The 18,214-nt window shown below is 36.1% G+C and overlaps 2 protein-coding genes across 4 annotated transcripts; both read right to left on the bottom strand.

Moving 5' to 3' along the window:
- Positions 1–651: 651 nt before the first annotated feature.
- Positions 652–3,871, bottom strand: LOC113345065 (pectin acetylesterase 5-like). Of its 3 annotated transcripts, XM_026588930.1 has the most exons (12): positions 3,445–3,871; positions 3,252–3,334; positions 2,911–3,040; positions 2,757–2,833; positions 2,540–2,629; positions 2,270–2,394; positions 2,101–2,161; positions 1,866–2,003; positions 1,681–1,780; positions 1,435–1,580; positions 1,036–1,165; positions 652–863 (listed from the first exon to the last, which is right to left on the bottom strand). In XM_026588930.1, the coding sequence occupies exons 1-11, from the start codon at positions 3,737–3,739 to the stop codon at positions 1,076–1,078; spliced, it is 1,335 nt and encodes a 444-aa protein (XP_026444715.1). In that variant the 5' UTR covers positions 3,740–3,871; the 3' UTR covers positions 652–863; positions 1,036–1,075. The 3 variants fall into 3 exon arrangements, with proteins under 3 accessions (XP_026444715.1, XP_026444716.1, XP_026444714.1); XM_026588931.1 differs by having other exon boundaries at positions 652–1,165; positions 2,270–2,331; XM_026588929.1 differs by having other exon boundaries at positions 652–1,165.
- Positions 3,872–11,400: 7,529 nt separating this feature from the next.
- LOC113345092 (basic proline-rich protein-like) lies at positions 11,401–13,437 on the bottom strand. Its single transcript, XM_026588955.1, has 2 exons — positions 13,360–13,437; positions 11,401–13,021 (listed from the first exon to the last, which is right to left on the bottom strand). Exons 1-2 carry the CDS (start codon positions 13,418–13,420, stop codon positions 11,613–11,615), a joined length of 1,470 nt encoding a protein of 489 aa, XP_026444740.1. The 5' UTR covers positions 13,421–13,437; the 3' UTR covers positions 11,401–11,612.
- Positions 13,438–18,214: the final 4,777 nt, after the last annotated feature.

An 18,214-nucleotide genomic window follows, 5' to 3' on the forward strand; every position in this document is an offset into this window, starting at 1 on the left:
GTCAAGTTGTAAATTGAATTCAAGTTGATTTTAATAAAGTGGATTGCATTTCCTAACGAAATTTCATATATTGGTTTATCCCAAGTATTTGTTCATCTAAATATAAGGATAAAAAAGAAAAATCTTTATACTCAAGAAAATCAGTTTCGGCCGAAGCTAAATCCAACTGAATCTTAAACCTGAATTTCGAATAAAACTAGTTGTTATTTTCAGACAATGTAAATCCGTTGATTTTTTTCAACAAAAAGATCCGTCCTTTAAAAATAGTACACCAAAAATATGACAAATTTTGGGACGGATGAAATTTGTCATATACCCATACTTTTTGATCGATTTGGCTTGTCCTAAAATCCATATTCTGGACTAATGTTCATTGACAGGATGCCACTAGAGCCACCTGAGATTCTGAAGCTCCCATACAAGTTTAAACGTAATTTTTTTTTGATATGCTTGTGTTTCACCTTTACAGTCAACAAGGCGAAAGCGAAAACGATCGAAAACAAAAATAAATGAACTTGCACACGAAAAATATTGTGTATAAAGAAGTCTTCCTCAAAATTACGAGTTTCGAATACACATCTCTGATGTATAGGGATATTTATGACTGAAAAATTATTAAATAAAAAATTCGAGTTTAGTTGTAATTAATTCCAGATTAACATTAAATGAGTTTTCACCGTTTGATGTTGATCGTTGATTTTGACCGTTGACTGAGTATTGTCTTTGACCATTTTGACCGTTGTCTTTGACCGTTGAACGAATGGAACGACAGGCGCATCACACACGCATGTTATACTAGTGTGTATAGAGGCTAGAGGTTTTAGGCAATACAGGACTATGTCATCTCAACAAACGAGAAACCCCTGGAGAAAACAATCTATGATTATATATAACCAGGCACTAATGATGTATACTCTTTACATATATATTGATATCATGTCTCTAGATATCCCAGTAAGTGTAAGCTAAATTAATACCCAATGTAGGTAGAACTTTTCTTGCAAGTTAAAAGAGAGGGAGATTTTCTCTCTTCACCTTCATTTAAGTTTGTCTTGCTGTATTAAAAGTATTAACGTTAACAAGTAGGATTGGAAGGGTACGGTCCATCAATTTCCTTAACCGCTTTTCTGTTGAAATACCAATCTCCCACTGCTTCTGCAATTGTCTGTCCAAAAGATTGAGAGAGAAGGTTTAAGCACACTGCACACTGAATGATCTCATAATCACACCATTTCAAGCTATGGTGAAAATTTCCCTTATTTTCTTGTTATTTGACTTCGAAATATAAAAAGAACATTGGGTTTATACTTTATATCCATTATTCTCTACTAGAGGTATGCATATGTAAACCCCCTAACATGATGCATTGAACTGGCAAAGCATAACAGCCTAAGGTAACTATATGTCTAGAAATGGAATGAAGCAAATTATGACCTTGTTGTTGATTCTTGGAGAGTCCACCGAATGCCATGTCTTAGTTGTCGATGTCTGGCAATGCGAATAGCATGCGTTTATGAACATACCCATGTTCCTGCTATGTTGGACATGGTTCAGCTCCTTTAGCATAGACATTCGGAATCCTGTGAATGATAAGTAAATGAGTGACTAAGGAAGAATTCTACATCGCCATATTTCAACTTTGTATGGACTACAATCTTTGATAGGTAATAGAGGTATTACCGTGAAGTATCTTAGTTTGATTTGGACTACAATCATTAAGATTCGATTTACATTTTACCCAACCATTATCTGATGTAGATGGTACTAAAATGTTCTCTATCTGATCATAATCAAACCGTAACCATAAGACGTACAATTTTAAAACAGAATTCGGAGAAACAAATGACCATATGTACACTTTGTACCTGCCAATAATCGTAAGAAGGATTCAAAAGAAACACTGGTGTCTTTATGTACTTCACAAAATTTTGTGGGAACAAACACTGTACTGTAGATGATTTCATTTTCGAGATACAGTCCTTCGGTAAACTCTTTGTCACTCCCTGAGAAATGATAAGAACACAAAATAGACAGATAAAAATCTGGATTAATTTTTATTTCGATGCCCACATGAGCTCTTATTCATATGAAAAAGCACACCTGAAGATTTGATACAGCATGATAGAAAGATCGCATGGTGCGCTTTCCAGAAACGTCTTTCCTGAAAAGGCAGGAACACGATGTGCATATATATACAGCATAAGTTACCGCCACGTGATGAACAGGATAAAGGTTTGAAAATACATAGTCATATAGATCCTATACATACTCATCCAAGAAAAATCCTGCATCTGAGAGACATTTGACATTAACTTCTTTAGGCAGCATTTTCTGAAAATCATCACAATGTATGAGAGTTGCCAATCCCCCAGCAGAGCAACCGGAAAGAAGAACCTGCATGTTCCCTATTATTACATCTATGAATGCTAAAATATGGCATATAGTTCCCAAAAAGAAACTCTGGATATAAGCATCGAATGCTTACTATCAGCTGCCTCACTCGCTACAGAAAAGTACATGTATGTTTTTAAGTACAGACCTGTTGCGCATTAGCCAAACCTAATGAAAGGAGCTCCTCCATGACTGCATCCCAGATGAGCTGACCTCTAAAGAAGAGTCCCGTACTACTCTGTACAAGAAAAAGTAACGGAAAATTGTAATTATTCATGGGTCACTTTAAGGTGATGTGCATATCACTAAGACGACGCGAAGTAAAACATGTTCAAGTAATGCTCAGCATTTTCCAGTCAACACACCTCGGATTCACTTTGATTCCCAGCAAATGATGCCCCGTCACAATAGCGCATCATTACTTTGTTCCAGTTAAAGAAATCTGAAGAATAGAAGAAAAAATACTCGTTAAAGAAACATACACTTAACTATCATAATGCTTGCGAAAGTAGATGTTACCAGGATTCTGTGACTTGTTGTTGCTCAAAATGCCATTAAAAGAAACTTTAAGATCCATAAACTTTGAAGATCCTAACGAAGTCTCCGCACGGGAAGCACACGACTCCAGTGTATCGCACCAACCACCACCCTTGACAAGAAAGAACAACATAAATAAGCACACAACGGAAATAACGAACAACTTATTTTCGTTTTTAAGGAAGACGTTAGCCCGTTGGGTCTTGTCCGAAAAAACAGAAAGTAAATTCTCCTATCATCAACATTAAATAAAAACCATGTGGATATATACCAAACAAATCGTGTTTTCCGGAAGTAGCTAGCAATGGAATTACTGTGTGTACCTCGATGAAAAGAAGCCAATTCTGAGAACCAGAATCAAAACCCTTGCTCAGATGATACCCAGGTGAACTTCCATCTAAACAAACTATCTCCCGCCAACGTCCAAAATTTAACTCAAATTTTCAGTCTTTTAACTCAAAATAAATTACAAAAAACTAACTTATATTCACTAATTGGGTTAAGAAATGGGATTACCAGCTCCTTTTTGCTGAGCATTTTGCAACAAAATCAAATCAACAAGTGATTCATCGTTGACAAGAGGAGTGGTTATCTGGTTTTCATTAGGAACATGGTCGGTCTCAGGAACACGATCTTTATTTTGATCGGTATCGGTAACAATATCTTTTTTTGATGAAAATAGTGATGAATGAAGGATCAAAATAATGGCTAATGATAGAACAGTGAATCCAATGACTGATATTATTACCCATTCTTTTTTGCCCCATTTTGACCAGAGAAAACATTTTTCCATGGATGATGATAATGACATATTAATTGTAGTATTATTGGTGAAATGATCTTATCAAATCACTAATACTCCCGTCTCTGAATTCTAGAGCGGTGGAGATTACGCTAAACCTTGATCAACTCTGCCTGACTACTCACTGAGACTCTCAGAGAAACTGATGCTATATTCAAATTCAAATCACCACCATTTCTTTACTTATATATATATATAATCCTGCGTTAGTCCATTTGATTCAACTGAGAGTTATGGGATTCAACGCGTAAACCAACTGATACGATTCAACTGAGAGTTGTGAGATTCAACGCGTAAACCAACTGATACGCATGAGCTTTTCGAGGGGCCTGAGGTTACTTTTTACTTTTTGATTTGATTAGTTTTCAATGGTTCGGAAATTCAATATTGGTGTGCCATGCAGTAGCTAGAGTTTGTCAGTTGTTATAAACATTCCAAAAAGAAATTTGATTAAAAAATAGTTTAAAAACTAGGATGTTAATTTTGAATCCAAATCGTTTTAAGGAGAAAACAAATTAAAAATAATAAATTTGTATACGCTTGGTTGGGTTTTAACATTGATTTTCTAGAAATCTGGTTGAGATTCGTGTCCAGTTTGGTGTACAATCTTCAGAAAATGGTTAGTTTAGATTTTGTACGCAGAATAGTCGATAATGCACCTATTTAAAAAGCTGCAATCATCAAACTAGAAATTATTTAAAAACTAATGCAGACGGAGAAAAAAGAGGAAAAATACTACCACAACATTTTCAAAGATGCACACTTTGGAAAAAAGTTTAAGAAAATTCCACCATATAATAATAATAATAATCTGATATACCATTATGCTAATCTGCTTAATTTAATCAAAGAATGAATCAACCTAAATTCGTAATTCTTCATTTCTTCCACAGTATGACATGTAAATGGTGTCACCTATGTTTCTATGGTGTGATGGTGTGTCCATGCACCAGAGGCAGACGCATAACTGTGTATATAAGTGATGCAGATGCAGTGGCAAAGTCAGATAGTGGCAAGCTTACACCATACAGAGATCAAGGCCCCAGAAATTGGAGAATTTGGAACTTGTATTATAAGTAATGGATGATGTTTGACAATTATGAAAAATGCAACAACTTACATGCCTTTGGATATCATACCGTACAATTTTCTGCTGGCATTACAGAAGTTGAGATGAATATAAGGATCTGAATTTGCAACTCCAATATGTGTGCTCATTTTCGATAAGCATGGCCTTGCAAAGTTTTCTCTGACGCCCAATTTTCGCTAAGAGCTAAATTTTACGCGTCGCACTTCAAGTATTCTTTAATCTTTAAGCTCGTCTTATTTTATGAAAAACACTAAAGTCCAAATTGCCACAAGTAGGATTGGAGGGGTATGGCCCGTTAACTGCTTCTCTGTTGAAATACCAGTCCCCCACTATTTCTGCAATTGTCCGTTGAAAAGAGTGACAAAGAGGCTTTAACACATTGTATGATCTCAGAACTACACCATTTCAAGCTATTTTAAGCGTTTCAAAATCTAAAAAGAACATTGGTATCAGTCATTCTCTAAGTTTGCACATTTAAGCCTTGTAGCATCATGCATTTAGTTAACAGAGAATGATAACAGAACTAGGCTAACTCCACATCTAGAAATATAGTCAAGCAAATTATCACCTTATTGTTGATTCTTGGAGAGTCGTCCGAATGCCAGGTGTTAGTTATCCATGTCTGGCAGTGCGAAAAACATGAGTTTATGAACATACCGATGTTCCTGTTATGTTGGAATTGGTTCAGCTCCTCTAGCATAAAATTTCGGAATCCTGTGAATGATATGTTATTAAATGAGTGACTAAGACAGAAAATTACCCTGCCGTATTTCAAATTTGGCCACATATCCCCTGTTGATAGACATTGATTTTTCCCCAGTCCCCATCCCTGTTATAGCAGCATCAGCGGTTCAACATTGGTTCAGTGGCAGGATTGTTCTGTCTCATTCTAAGTCTTTATTCACCATTCACATTTCCGCAACAACCTAACGAATCCCATCCCTAGTACTTAACACACTATAAATTATTTGACATTAGCAACATAAATACTTATGTTTGATGAAATCCAGACACATGGAAGAGAGTTCCACGCAACTGTCTGTAACTGTAAGTAAGATGTTAACCGTTGCACTGTCCCCGCCCGTTTTTCTTCCCTAGCATGCTCAGGCTCTTAGACAGAAAACAAACAGAAGAATAAAGATGTTCTTTAACACTAATAGTCTTTCAATGTACCTTAAAATAACATCTGATAGTTGTTTAGAAATAACAGGTGCTTCCTCAGCAGGCCGACCAGCCCTCACAAGTGGTGAACAAAGCAGAGGCATATGAGACTCAATGGCTAAGCAACCCTCATCAGGTGAATATGTTGACTGTTCAATACTCAAGTCCAACACAGCCCTGCAGTTCATTATTCAATAAGCTTCTTCATTATCAATTACCAAATAGGCGGCTGGATACTATTCAAGAAAAGCAAATAATTGGACGAAATCCTTCATGAGCTGAATGGTCATACAAAGTTTCGTCATTAGCATTATGGTCATATAAAAAAGGCTATCAATGAGGATATTAGAACCTGTTGAACCATCTAATATGCTTCTTCATTTGGTGCTTTCCTACTGAGATTGGTCATTTTGGGCAACATTTTACTAGTTATCATACCAAACTACCAATTTTTTATACTGTGCTAATGAACCCAAAACTTAGATAAATCATTCTTTCAAGGGCATGAGAAGTTTCAGAAACTGTGGTGAAGTCGGCGTTTAATTTTTCTTTTACGTACAGTTACGAAAAAAAATCATATATGGTTATTTTCAAGGTGGAAGACTAACACCAGAGACTCCATAATCAGACCATATCTATGTGAGTCATACAAATATATCCAGGCTGTCTCAATGTAACAAGTAAAAAGAAAGAAAAGTAAAAGAGTGCAACTGTGAGTGCATCTAGTAAATGAAACTTGATATTAAAATGCTATCAATTGATGAACTTGTGAGGAGAAAAACAAACCTGGACTACTGATGTGGTGGATCAAGAAGCGGTCCACCAGGCTTGAACAGAGAGATAAACCTATTAGACGAATCCATAGCACCTTCACTAGAATTTTCATGATGGATTCTTACTCTGAGTTAGGGTCTGCCAAAATATACTTCTACTGAAGAATGCACAGAATGCCGTTCAGAGTAAGTTTCCTCCTTTCTTTACTAATAGTACACAAATCGTTAAGAATGAATTCCTGGCAACTTGGCTGCTTTTGTTAAGAAAATTTCATTGTCGCCCCTTCAATTACAAGAAATTAACATTGCACTTCTTACACAGCTTTATAAAGTAGAACCACAGTGATTTCCCAAGCCATTACCTGTAACTATCATAGACGATTCTGCTGCCTTAAATTTGAGGTTAACAGTTCCGGACCCACCTTTTCCCATAAATTTAAAAAGAAATTTCACAGTCTGTTTCCCAATGAAAATTCGACCATCATAGATCCACGGAGACATAAGGTACAGAATTTTTACCACTATGAAAACTTTGAACAGTTACATCTACAGCAGCCAAAAATGTCTCACGAAAGTTTCATCAGGATATTCCGTATGTTAATACCATACCAATACTCTAAAAATTTGCACAAGGTGTTGAAGCCTAAGAGAGGCCTGAGAGAAGTTCTTATAAAGTTACGACAACCAAACAGATCTCAAATTTCATGGTGTGAACTATATAAGAATGTTACTAGCCACAAGTACAAAGAGACTTTGATTGCATCCTAGATGAGCTAATAAACTTACAAAACTAAACAACAAACCACCGATATACCTTTCATTAAATGTCAGTTCCAACTGTTCTACAGCTGAAATGTAGTCATTCAAATTCAATACACGAGTTCCAAATAAACTAAGAGTTGGTAGAATTCATAAACTACCCCAGACAAATATATGCTTTAAAGTGACTGGTGCGAGAAAGACCCAACATAGGAAAAGACTAAGATAAACTATAATTCAAAATTTTCAGATTATCTACAGAAATTTTCACATCTCCCTAATTTGATTAAGAAGTAGTAAATTGTTAATTAAGGTTTACCTTCAATAATTCAGGAGCTTCTTTCTCATACTTGATGACAAACTTGTCTAAGAAAGACTGCTTACTTTTTTGCAAAATCGTATACATGGAATATTTATCCGACCCTTAGAGACTAAAATTCGGTGAATAGAACACCTGGGAATAATCCTCTTCTCCAAGCTATAATTCAAAATCACAGGGCGCCTGGCAATAAGCAATGAACTAATACCCATTTGATTCACAAGGTAATCCATAGTCCCTATTATCTTCTTCTCAGAGTGCCTCATACAGAAAGGACATGACACAAATGCATTTTGAATTTGGTCTTCTGACCAACCCCATTTCCTGTAATTGTTTCCCAGGTTGATTTAAATATCTCTGTGAATACCTGAATACCACTAAGAAATCCAGTTCCATAAGGATCAAAACCCATACCCTTAATCTCTTGTACAATGTCCTTGAATTAACAGTGTTCAGCATTAGTGTCTTCGGTTTGTAGATTAGAATCTCCATTCAAAGCCTGTATGTTGATCATGGCTTTCTCAATTAGTTTTAGAGGAAATCTTGAGCGTTGGAAAACCGCTAAAACGTATCTGTCAGTGCTAAATATGTTCTTGATGAAATCGAAAAAAGGAATGACAAGGTTTTCTAAGCTTCTTTTTAGGATTTCTGGGTTGGTAGATAAAACCTCCACAGCTTCAAGTCTAGAGACATCTTTAGAAATGAAATAATCAAGTTTGGGTTTAAGGGTTTTTTGAGTTTCAACTGAAAAGATGGGTGGGAATCCCGTAATGAGTTTTGAGATGTTGGGTTTAGTGAACCCGTAAGATTCAAACATGGTAAGAACAGAGTCTGGTTTCGATGTGGTTTTAAAATTGAGTTTCTTAGAAGCAGATAGAGCTTGTTTTTCAGTTAACCCACATGAATTCATCAAATAAGAAACTACAAGTGAAGGAGAAGAAGAAGAATTGGGTTGATTTTTTGAACAAATTGAAGACGACATAAACCTAACTTTGATAAGATAAGGGTTTTGGGATGTAAGATGCGAGCATAGAGAAAGGGGTTTTGTATGTCCTCCATTGATGGGTATTAAGAAACCTAACTTTCTTGCATTAGCGAAATAACTACACCAATAAATCACCATTTACCAAGGTAGTTAATTTCGGATTCCGGTTTATCTCGGTCCCGAGCGAGACACTGGTACAACGTTGTCTCGGGGAGATTTCGTTTTCAAATTTCGGTGTAATTTCGGTTCCAACTTTTATAATAAGAAGTGTTTGTTGCCAGGTTCAATTAATTCCAATCCTACTTTGAGTCAGACTAGAAGATTGAGGGAGTATTGACCCACTTAAAAAAAACATAGTATTAGTAAATCTGGTTGTTCACCTTCCTCATCATCAACACCAAATGATAATTTTAGGTCAAGAAATTCAAACACAACAACAAGCAATAATACTAGTGACTGAATTAATCTGTTTAATTTTTGTACTTGAGATTAATCCACTCAATTTTAAAAATATATATATATATATTCCGGCCGAAAAACGCGTTTCCGGCCGAAATTTTCGCAAAGATTTCGTCCTGCCGAAATTAACAAAATCTCATCTTCTTGGACCGAAATCCGGAATTTCGCCGAAATTTCGGTCGAGATGGCCGAAATTAACTACCTTGCCATTTACACGTATAATAAGGGGGTTACAAGAGTTACAAAATTAACACCCATAAAATGGGTATTAAGAATCTAATTACTATGAATTAGTGGAGTGATGGTTCATCTCCATATAATTATTATATAACAAAAATATGGTTTATTATTTTTCTATTGATTGAATTGTGTACGCTTATTTTTGTATTGGTTTGCTTCAGATTTTAATTCTTGCTTCAAGTTTTTTGTTTTAATTTCTAAAATTTTGTAATTTTTTATTTTTGTATAAGATCATTAAAATTTGCAGAAAAGACATAACGCTGGACTCAAAGGTTAGTTTCCATGATCGATTTGATTAATTTTTTACTTTTGTTCACATTCAATTTTTTTTTTAGTTCTCATCAGGAAGTGTAATCTTATTTTTAAGTTTTAATTAATAGAATGAGTTGCAATCAGGGAATTATTCTTTAGTTTTAATCGATAGAAATTGAACTGTAATTAGGAAAAAAGTGATTATGAGAACTTTAACCGGACATTGAACATTTTTCTAATTCATTAATGATGTGATTAATGCATGATGGATTTAATTTTTTGATTTTCTGGATGAAATCAAGAATTGGCAATATCGTATATTTGGCAATATTTTATTTTTGAGATAATTGTTTTAGATAATAAAAAATAAAATTTTAATTTAAAAGAATATTGGTGGGATCAAAAAATATTTTCCACGTATTTTATTAGGTCACGTCAAATAAATTTCCGTTAAAATATTTGGTGGGGTCAGAATCAACCAGAAACTCTGACTAACCACAGCGCTCGAAAAAAAAAATTATATAAAAAATATAAAGGAACCCCATGTATGGAACTTAATGTTCGAGAAGGTTATCGATTTATATTTGTGGAAGAAAATTCAGTTGAAAAGTATGGTTGTTTCCATCGTCAGAGGTGGTGAATTGTTTAGATGCTTAACTGATCTAGTGTTTTGATTATTTAGCGCCTTTGGTTTGGCATTCAATTTGAGTACGCAGGTTGAATAAAAGCTATTTAAGTAGGGGTGTCAATGGATGAATATCCGTCGGATATTGAGAAATCCGTATCCGATAGGTTAAGTGTTTTATAGGATATTCGATATCCGGTAATATTTTATAGGATATCAAAAATCATATATTGATTTCGATAGGCTAAGCTATCGGATATTTATCTGATAATATCCGACTGTGACAAAAAATGTTAAAAACCGTCCAAAACATGTTCATAATTGAATTTAAGTTTATTTTCTCAAACATATCATATCGGATATCGGATATTTTTTCTTACTTTTCTACTCGACTCTAACATGATTAGGGAAAATCGCAAATAAGTCCATATTCTATCGGATACTAACAATTTGGATGGAGCGTAATCCGTTTTCGATATATTAAGGAAGAAATATCCGATAGAAAATCTGATCCGATATCCGATAAAATGGATAAAATCCTATAGGATCTCGAATACCCGAAAACGGATTCCGTATATCGGACATATATTGACAGTCCTAATTTAAGATTTGAACACAGCAGCAACACGCCTATTTTTCTACCTAAAGAAAACATGCGCGACCTATTTGTAGAAAGGACTGAACGAGCAGTTCTGTCTTCGATGTGATGCTTACTACCATGGCTAGCTCCAATAATAATTTACAAAGGCCTGAGAGAGGGGTTTTGAGTTTGAACAGGACAACGAGTTTTCAATCAAAAATGTGGACACAGGGAAACTCAGTGATTCATAGGAGTTTTATGTCTTTTTAAGTCCAGTTAACTGGCGATCTGGAGGATAATATTCCGTCAACGGTTTTTTGAAGGAAAAAAAAGCGGTCAAAACAGGCTTAGTATTGTAGGGAAAAAAAGACCTAGATTTGGAAAGCGCAGAAAAAAGACCTAGATTTAAAATTAATGCTTCAAAAAAAAAAGGAAAAATTTAGTTTTTGTGAATTCAAAGAAAGCTGGCTCAAAGAAACCAATATCATCACAAATACACATATATGTATCCAAGATGAGAAGTACACTTACTTCCTAGATGCCTAAAATAGAAAATGAAGTCCATGCTGCTTATTAAATAACTTGATATGAAAAGCAGTATTAGCTGCAGCTAGCTAATAATTGTACATTTGCGCTCCACTAGAACATTATTCCTTGAATTGCTGTGAATAATGAGGATGATGCCAAGGTAATGCTCTTGCAGCAACACTTGCACAGTAGTTGAGTAGGGGCGCACCCCATTCTCGCCAATGAAGCTCCCCTTTCCGAACACTGACTTTGACAATAATCACGTGTACAAACGCTGCAGCTGGTTACGGGGTTTGGTATAAAATCCTCCCCGGCTTTGCATATGTCTATTGGAGCTGTCGGTGGAGGGGGGGACGGAGATGGAGGTGGGGGTGAGGGTGGTGGTGGTGGTGGCGAGGAAGGAGGAGGTGAGGGTGGTGGTGGGGAAGGGGGAGGCGGCGATGGGGATGGAGGAGGAGGCGAGGGTGGTGGTGGAGAGGGGGGCAGTTTTTTGCAGCAGCATTCACACCTGAAATTCATAGTTCCTGGTGGGTTTGTTTTGCACGTTTGCGCAACCACTAAACTATTCATTCCAGCACATTCACTCTTACACCAATTTGTACAAGTAGTGCAATCTTGTGTGGGTCCCCATGTAGCCTTTTTGTATACCTCCTCAGGTCCGCACATATTAGCTGGTGGTGGTGGTGGGGATGGTGGCGGTGGTGATGGAGACGGAGGAGGAGGTGAGGGTGGTGGGGGTGGAGGGGATGGTGGTAATATCTTGTCATCACAACAACATTCACAATCCACATTATTGGGTTTTTCCGACCTCTTGCAGCTTTCAGCGGTCATCGCCCTATTCTTTGCGGCACATTTTCTTTTACACCCATCGAAACAACAGCCGCAATCAAGTGTAGGGCCACATCGATACCACTCATATATGTGTCCAGGTTCGCAAATATTTTTTGGTGGTGGTGGTGGGGATGGAGGAGGAGGTGAGGGTGGTGGGGAAGGGGGAGGCGGCGATGGGGATGGAGGTGGGGGTGGAGGAATTGCATTTCCACAACAACATTGCTCCATCCAAGTAAAACGCGCAATACGATCACCATAGGTTCCGATGCACTGTGATCCTGCACTGAGACGACCTTTCCCCTTACAATTTTTCTCACAAATAGGTTGGAGACTACACTGTACGCCATCTGGTCGTGTTATGAGTTGGTACTGTTGTCCCTTAGTACATATTTCCTTGGGGGTTTTCTTGCTATTCGAGAAAGGGGGTGGAGTTGAAGTAGCTGGAGGCAGGGAAGGGGTCGGAGGAGAGGAGGTTGATGGTGGTGGTTTTTTGCAGCAACATTGACAATTAAGATACGTATTTTGTCTTGAACACTCGTCCCGAACCATTGAACCTTTGATACCTGAGCATTGGCCTTGGCACCAAGTTTTGCAAGTACTGCAAGGCGGCGGAGGGGTCCTTACGTAATTCCTCTCTACATACGTATCACCAGGAGTACATATATTGTCCCACCATGCCGAAGTCATTTCTGCAAATACACATACTAGGTGGTTAGGTGATGTGTATTTATATAAAATCTTATAAAAAAAAATCAATGAATCCATGTTCCAAGGCACCACACCAAACCAGGATTGCAGGCAAGGAAAGAAACAAAATCCACATTTTGTAGAGACAAACAGTACATCTCTATTCCACTTTAGAGGAGAGTTTTGCACCCAACTTAAAATTAAGGAAAATAAAACAAAAGTGCTCAAACATTAATGGCTATTATCATGTTTAAAAAGATTTATGGCTCCAAAACAAAATTTTAAAATATTATTGGTAAGGGATCTGCATGGAAGAAAAAAAAAGAGACCAGAAACTTACGCGATGTGCTAGCAATCGAAATGAGAAAAATTGCGACAAAACAAAATTTAGTTGCCATCATTTGGAGTGAAGAAACGTTTCTTGTTTTTGTGCTTAGGTTGCGCGAATTAGAGGTCTATTTATAAGAAAGAAATAGATCTATCATGATGAATAGAACGGTAATTGAGGTAACTAGTGAATGTACATGCATGAAATTAAATTAAATTAAATTCTTAGTTATTCATAATGTGTACCTTAAAAAACAATTTAATGTGTAAGTGTTTAGCTGGATTCTCTCCGTCAAAATGGAGCTATTGAAACTGAGATCTCTTCGATTCGCGTAACAAATTAATTTCTCCGATCTGAATGTCCCATGAAAGCAAGACCAAAACTGATTTCTTCATCTGTTGGATGAACGAATCTTTTGCATTTACGAAAAGAAATAAATGGAACTGATTACAAAAAGATTGCAATGTCCATAAGAAGTAATTTAATACAAAAACACAAATGACTCAGATATGATTCACAACCAATGTTGCTTATCGAAATTGCATGTGCGATACGATTTCAAACCAATATTTATAGAGATTCGAATCTATAACTTCAAAAAATAAGAGAGTCAACCAATGTGAAACTGATCCGTCCAGGACATGGATTGATAGTATAGACATACGAAAACCTTACGAAAATGACTCAAATATGATTCACAACCCAGCATTAACTGTGTCATAGCAGGAAAGGTGGAAATAGGGTACCAAAATTGCATGTTATGTTGTGAAAGGCGAGCGCCTTTGGCGCTTAAGTGCATAATTCTCATGATTTGAATGCCAATTGCGTACTTGTTTTAGTTAAATTTCTTTCATATTATAATTGTATTACTCTTATTTTCTATTTTATTTGTTTATTCAGATGAATCATCCCAAATCAATGGAATCGGGGTTGAAAGAATCAGTTCCAACATGAGAGAGAAATAAATGGAAACGAAAAAATAATGAGCTTAATCGGACGTCAGATAAAGAAGTTCTGGCCAAAATGATGAAGGAAAACAAAGGAGGAGATTCTGAAACATCTACGGTTGGGACACCCAACCTTATGTTTAATATACCCTAACCAGCTTTGATCAAGGATAAATAGCTTACACCAACACATATACACTTACCAAATCATATTTGCAAACCGGATCTTTTTGTCTTTCAAGAAGGGGAATTCGATTTTTTCCTTCGCTAACAAAGCAACACGGTAGCCATTCTGATATTTCAACTGGATTACTTGTCTGATCTTTGCACCCATGGAAGCCAATTCATCTTAAATATAGGTATCAACGAAAAAAATGCCAAGGAAGATACTAGTGTACCTTTCAGATAATGAGAAAAAATATGGATCTCCGACACTCTAGCAATGCTTATTTAAGGATACCAAATTTAAAAATTCAACTACAATAAAAAATAGGAAAAATAATTCATCACAATTATAGATAAGAAATTAAACCCCAAAAGACAAAGAATTCCCTTATTTCACAGTTGCAAATTATTAGATCAATTAACCAAAATCGAGTTCAAGAACTTAATAACGATCTCAGAATCTTACCAGGAAAAAATCCAAGCCTCTAGAAGTTAATCGACATCAGTGTAGCCATCGAATTGGTTTGCCTTAAATCCATAAGATAACAACAGAAAACCCCAAACCTTTGAACGAAACACTTGTTGTTCACTGGGTATTTTTTAAAACCCAGCATGTTTTATACTCTGTGATTACAATTATTACTTCAAAAATTTATTGGAGGCAAATATTAGAATTATTTTAAAAGATAGAATTGCATGAATATTAGTTAGAGTTTATCATTTAATTGGTCAATGGTGGAATCCAAGTCTTGGTGTTTCCGGGGCGCTTCCGGTACGTCATCTACGGAGGTTCAAATGCCACATTTTGAGCCATTTCGCCGCAAAAGCTTATTTCTCCAAAAACACCTACAAAGAGATAAAAAAACCAATATAAGTACAACAATGGGCACTAACAATATACACAATTGAGATAAATTAGACACATAAATGCGTCTATCAAATACCCCCAAACTTATTATTTGCTAGTCCCGAGAAAATCAAAACTACAAAATAAAATCCTAACTCACTTTCGCAGGCATCATCAATTGCATTTAGCGTATGAAATAAGCCTTTAAACCCCTAGGTGGTCCTAGTGTCCGAGTTATAATCTCGGGAGGGCTTACCAGAGATATACCCGCAAAACCTTTACTCCAGACCCTAGCTATCTACGCAAAACCTTAGAAAGCACTAAAGAACCTCCTTGGTTGGCATACTTATTGATTACGGGAGGAAGTACCCTGATGCGGATTTCCAATTGTTGTACACGAGTTTTCACTCAAGCATACTAAAGTTCATATATAAGTGACAGAGTTATACTAAGATAGTTTCACTATGGACATCATATTGAGAGTCAAAATATTCACATGAAAAGATTAAGAGATGGATATAGAAAAACATAGATGGTTTTGATGTTGATTAAGTGAACAGTGTTTCTCATATCTGTCTGAAGGCCTCTGCCAAGATGCACCTATCCTAAATGACTGAGATACTAGTCTGACTATTATCAACTCACTGGCATATATAAGGGAACCAGTGGTCGATAATCCTAACTCTAGGCCAACACAACTGGCATATACAAAGGTACCAGTGGTTGACTTTATTGAATTTTATTATGTTTGGTCTAATGGTCTGGTCTCAATTTTTCCTTTTTCCTCTTTTTTTTCATAATATTTTTTCTTTTTTATCTTTTTTTTTCTCAATATATATATATATATTGGTATCTCAATCACTCTATTTCACCTTAGCAATGGTAACAATTTGAATCGTGGGCCCCACCTAATCACTTAGAGAAACATAGTTTCAAATGAAAAAATAAAAACAGAAGTGAAAAGGACTCAACGAGATATGGTGTTATTTCTAACACCTGAGCTTTGTGCTTTTATGAATAGACTCTTTAGATGTTTCCATCTAGTCAGATTGGTTCCTCAACTCCTAAAATCAAAATGCTTCCATCCACTTAGATTGGTTAGTGCTATCCTTAATAAGCATAAATTTCTAGGTTCTGGAGTTTATTTATTGCAATTAAAAGCCAAAAAGTGTTTCTTCCCCACCCCCAAACTTAAATATAACATTGGCCTCAATGTTTCTAATGAAAGAACAGTATCAAAAGTAAAAATAACATGAGAAATCAGTAAATAGAGAAGTTCGGAAAGATAGTACCTGGGTGGAGTGGAACCAAAAACCACAAAAATATTATACAACATACAAACCGCCTCGATGGTCAATCAAGGCAAACAGGGTCCTCCAGAGGAACCTCCTCAACGTCGCCTATAAGAAAAGGCTCTAAAAGGGGTTCAATCTCTGACCTTTAACCTTCGAAGAACTACTACCATCTGGTGTCTCAATCTCAACACCGTCGTGAGGAAAAACAGTACGGACCACAAAAGGACCGGTCCACCGAGAGCGCAACTTCCCGGACATACAGAAGAACTTCTTGACCTGGAGAAAATGACTTTCGTAAAATATTCTTATCATGCACAAGTTTCATTTTGTTCTTATACTCCTTAGCACTATCGTATGCATCTCTACGAATCTCGTCCAATTCATTGAGATGGAGCTTTCTGTGAGCTCCTTCCTTGTCAAGTGAAATATTAACCTGCTTAATAGCCCAATAGGCTTTATGCTCTAACTCAACAGGCAGGTAACATGTCTTGCCAAATACTAAACGATAAGGTGACATTCCAATGGGTGTTTTAAACGCAGTACGGTAAGCCCATAAGGCATCCGTAAGCCTCGAAGACCAGTCTTTCCTATTAGGATTAACTGTTTTTTCTAAAATACGTTTAATTTCCCTGTTGGAAACCTCTACCTAACCACTAGTTTGTGGATGATAGGGGTATCTACGTTATGTGTAATACCATATTTCTTCATCAAAAGCCTAAAAGGTCCGTTACAAAAGTGCGACCCTCCATCACTAATTATAGCTCGCGGTGTATCAAAACGTGTAAGTATATTTTCTTTCAAGAACTCGATCACAACCCTATGGTCGTTTTTTTTACACGCAACCGCCTCAATCCACTTAGAGACATAGTCTATAGCGACAAAGATATAAAGGTTACTAAAAGAATTAGGAAACGGACCCATAAAGTCAATACCCCACACATCAAAGACCTCAATAACTAAAATAGGGTTCAAGGGAATCATGTTCCTACGAGAAATGGTTCCTAAATTCTGGCATCGCTCACAAGTAACACAGTAACTGCAACGCCAAAAATTTGGTGGTTTTTTTAAAAGTGATTGTAGTTGTAGTGGTAAAAAGGGGTCTTTTCAGACTTGTGAAGAAAACAATTTTTAGATTTAAATTAAAGTAGACAATTAAATAAAGTTGTTCAAAGTTATAGAGAAAAACACTAAGACTTGGATTCCACCATTGACCAATTAAATGATAAACTCTAACTAATATTCATGCAATTCTATCTTATAAAATAATTCTAATATTTTCCTCTAATAAATTTTTGAAGTAATAATTGTAATCACAGAGTATGAAACATCAAAATAAAACCCAGCATGCTTCATCAAAATAATTCACAACTACTCAATAAAAATTAATATTTCTATATCAATTCCATGTAAATAATCATATGAATATATTGCAATTAAATAACAAAATTATAATTATACCAATCAATATGGAACAATGGCTTCCTCCGTCGCCTCGGCTAATGGGTTTAGCTCCTCATCCAAAAAACATAATCAAAAGATGTACCCATGGCTTAATACGTGTTTTTATTGATGAAACAGTGTAGAAATGAAGTTTGCAACGCTGTAATGGTGTA

This window comes from Papaver somniferum, unplaced genomic scaffold, assembly GCF_003573695.1.
Source record: "Papaver somniferum cultivar HN1 unplaced genomic scaffold, ASM357369v1 unplaced-scaffold_80, whole genome shotgun sequence".
In the NCBI taxonomy this organism is placed as follows: Eukaryota; Viridiplantae; Streptophyta; class Magnoliopsida; order Ranunculales; family Papaveraceae; genus Papaver; species Papaver somniferum.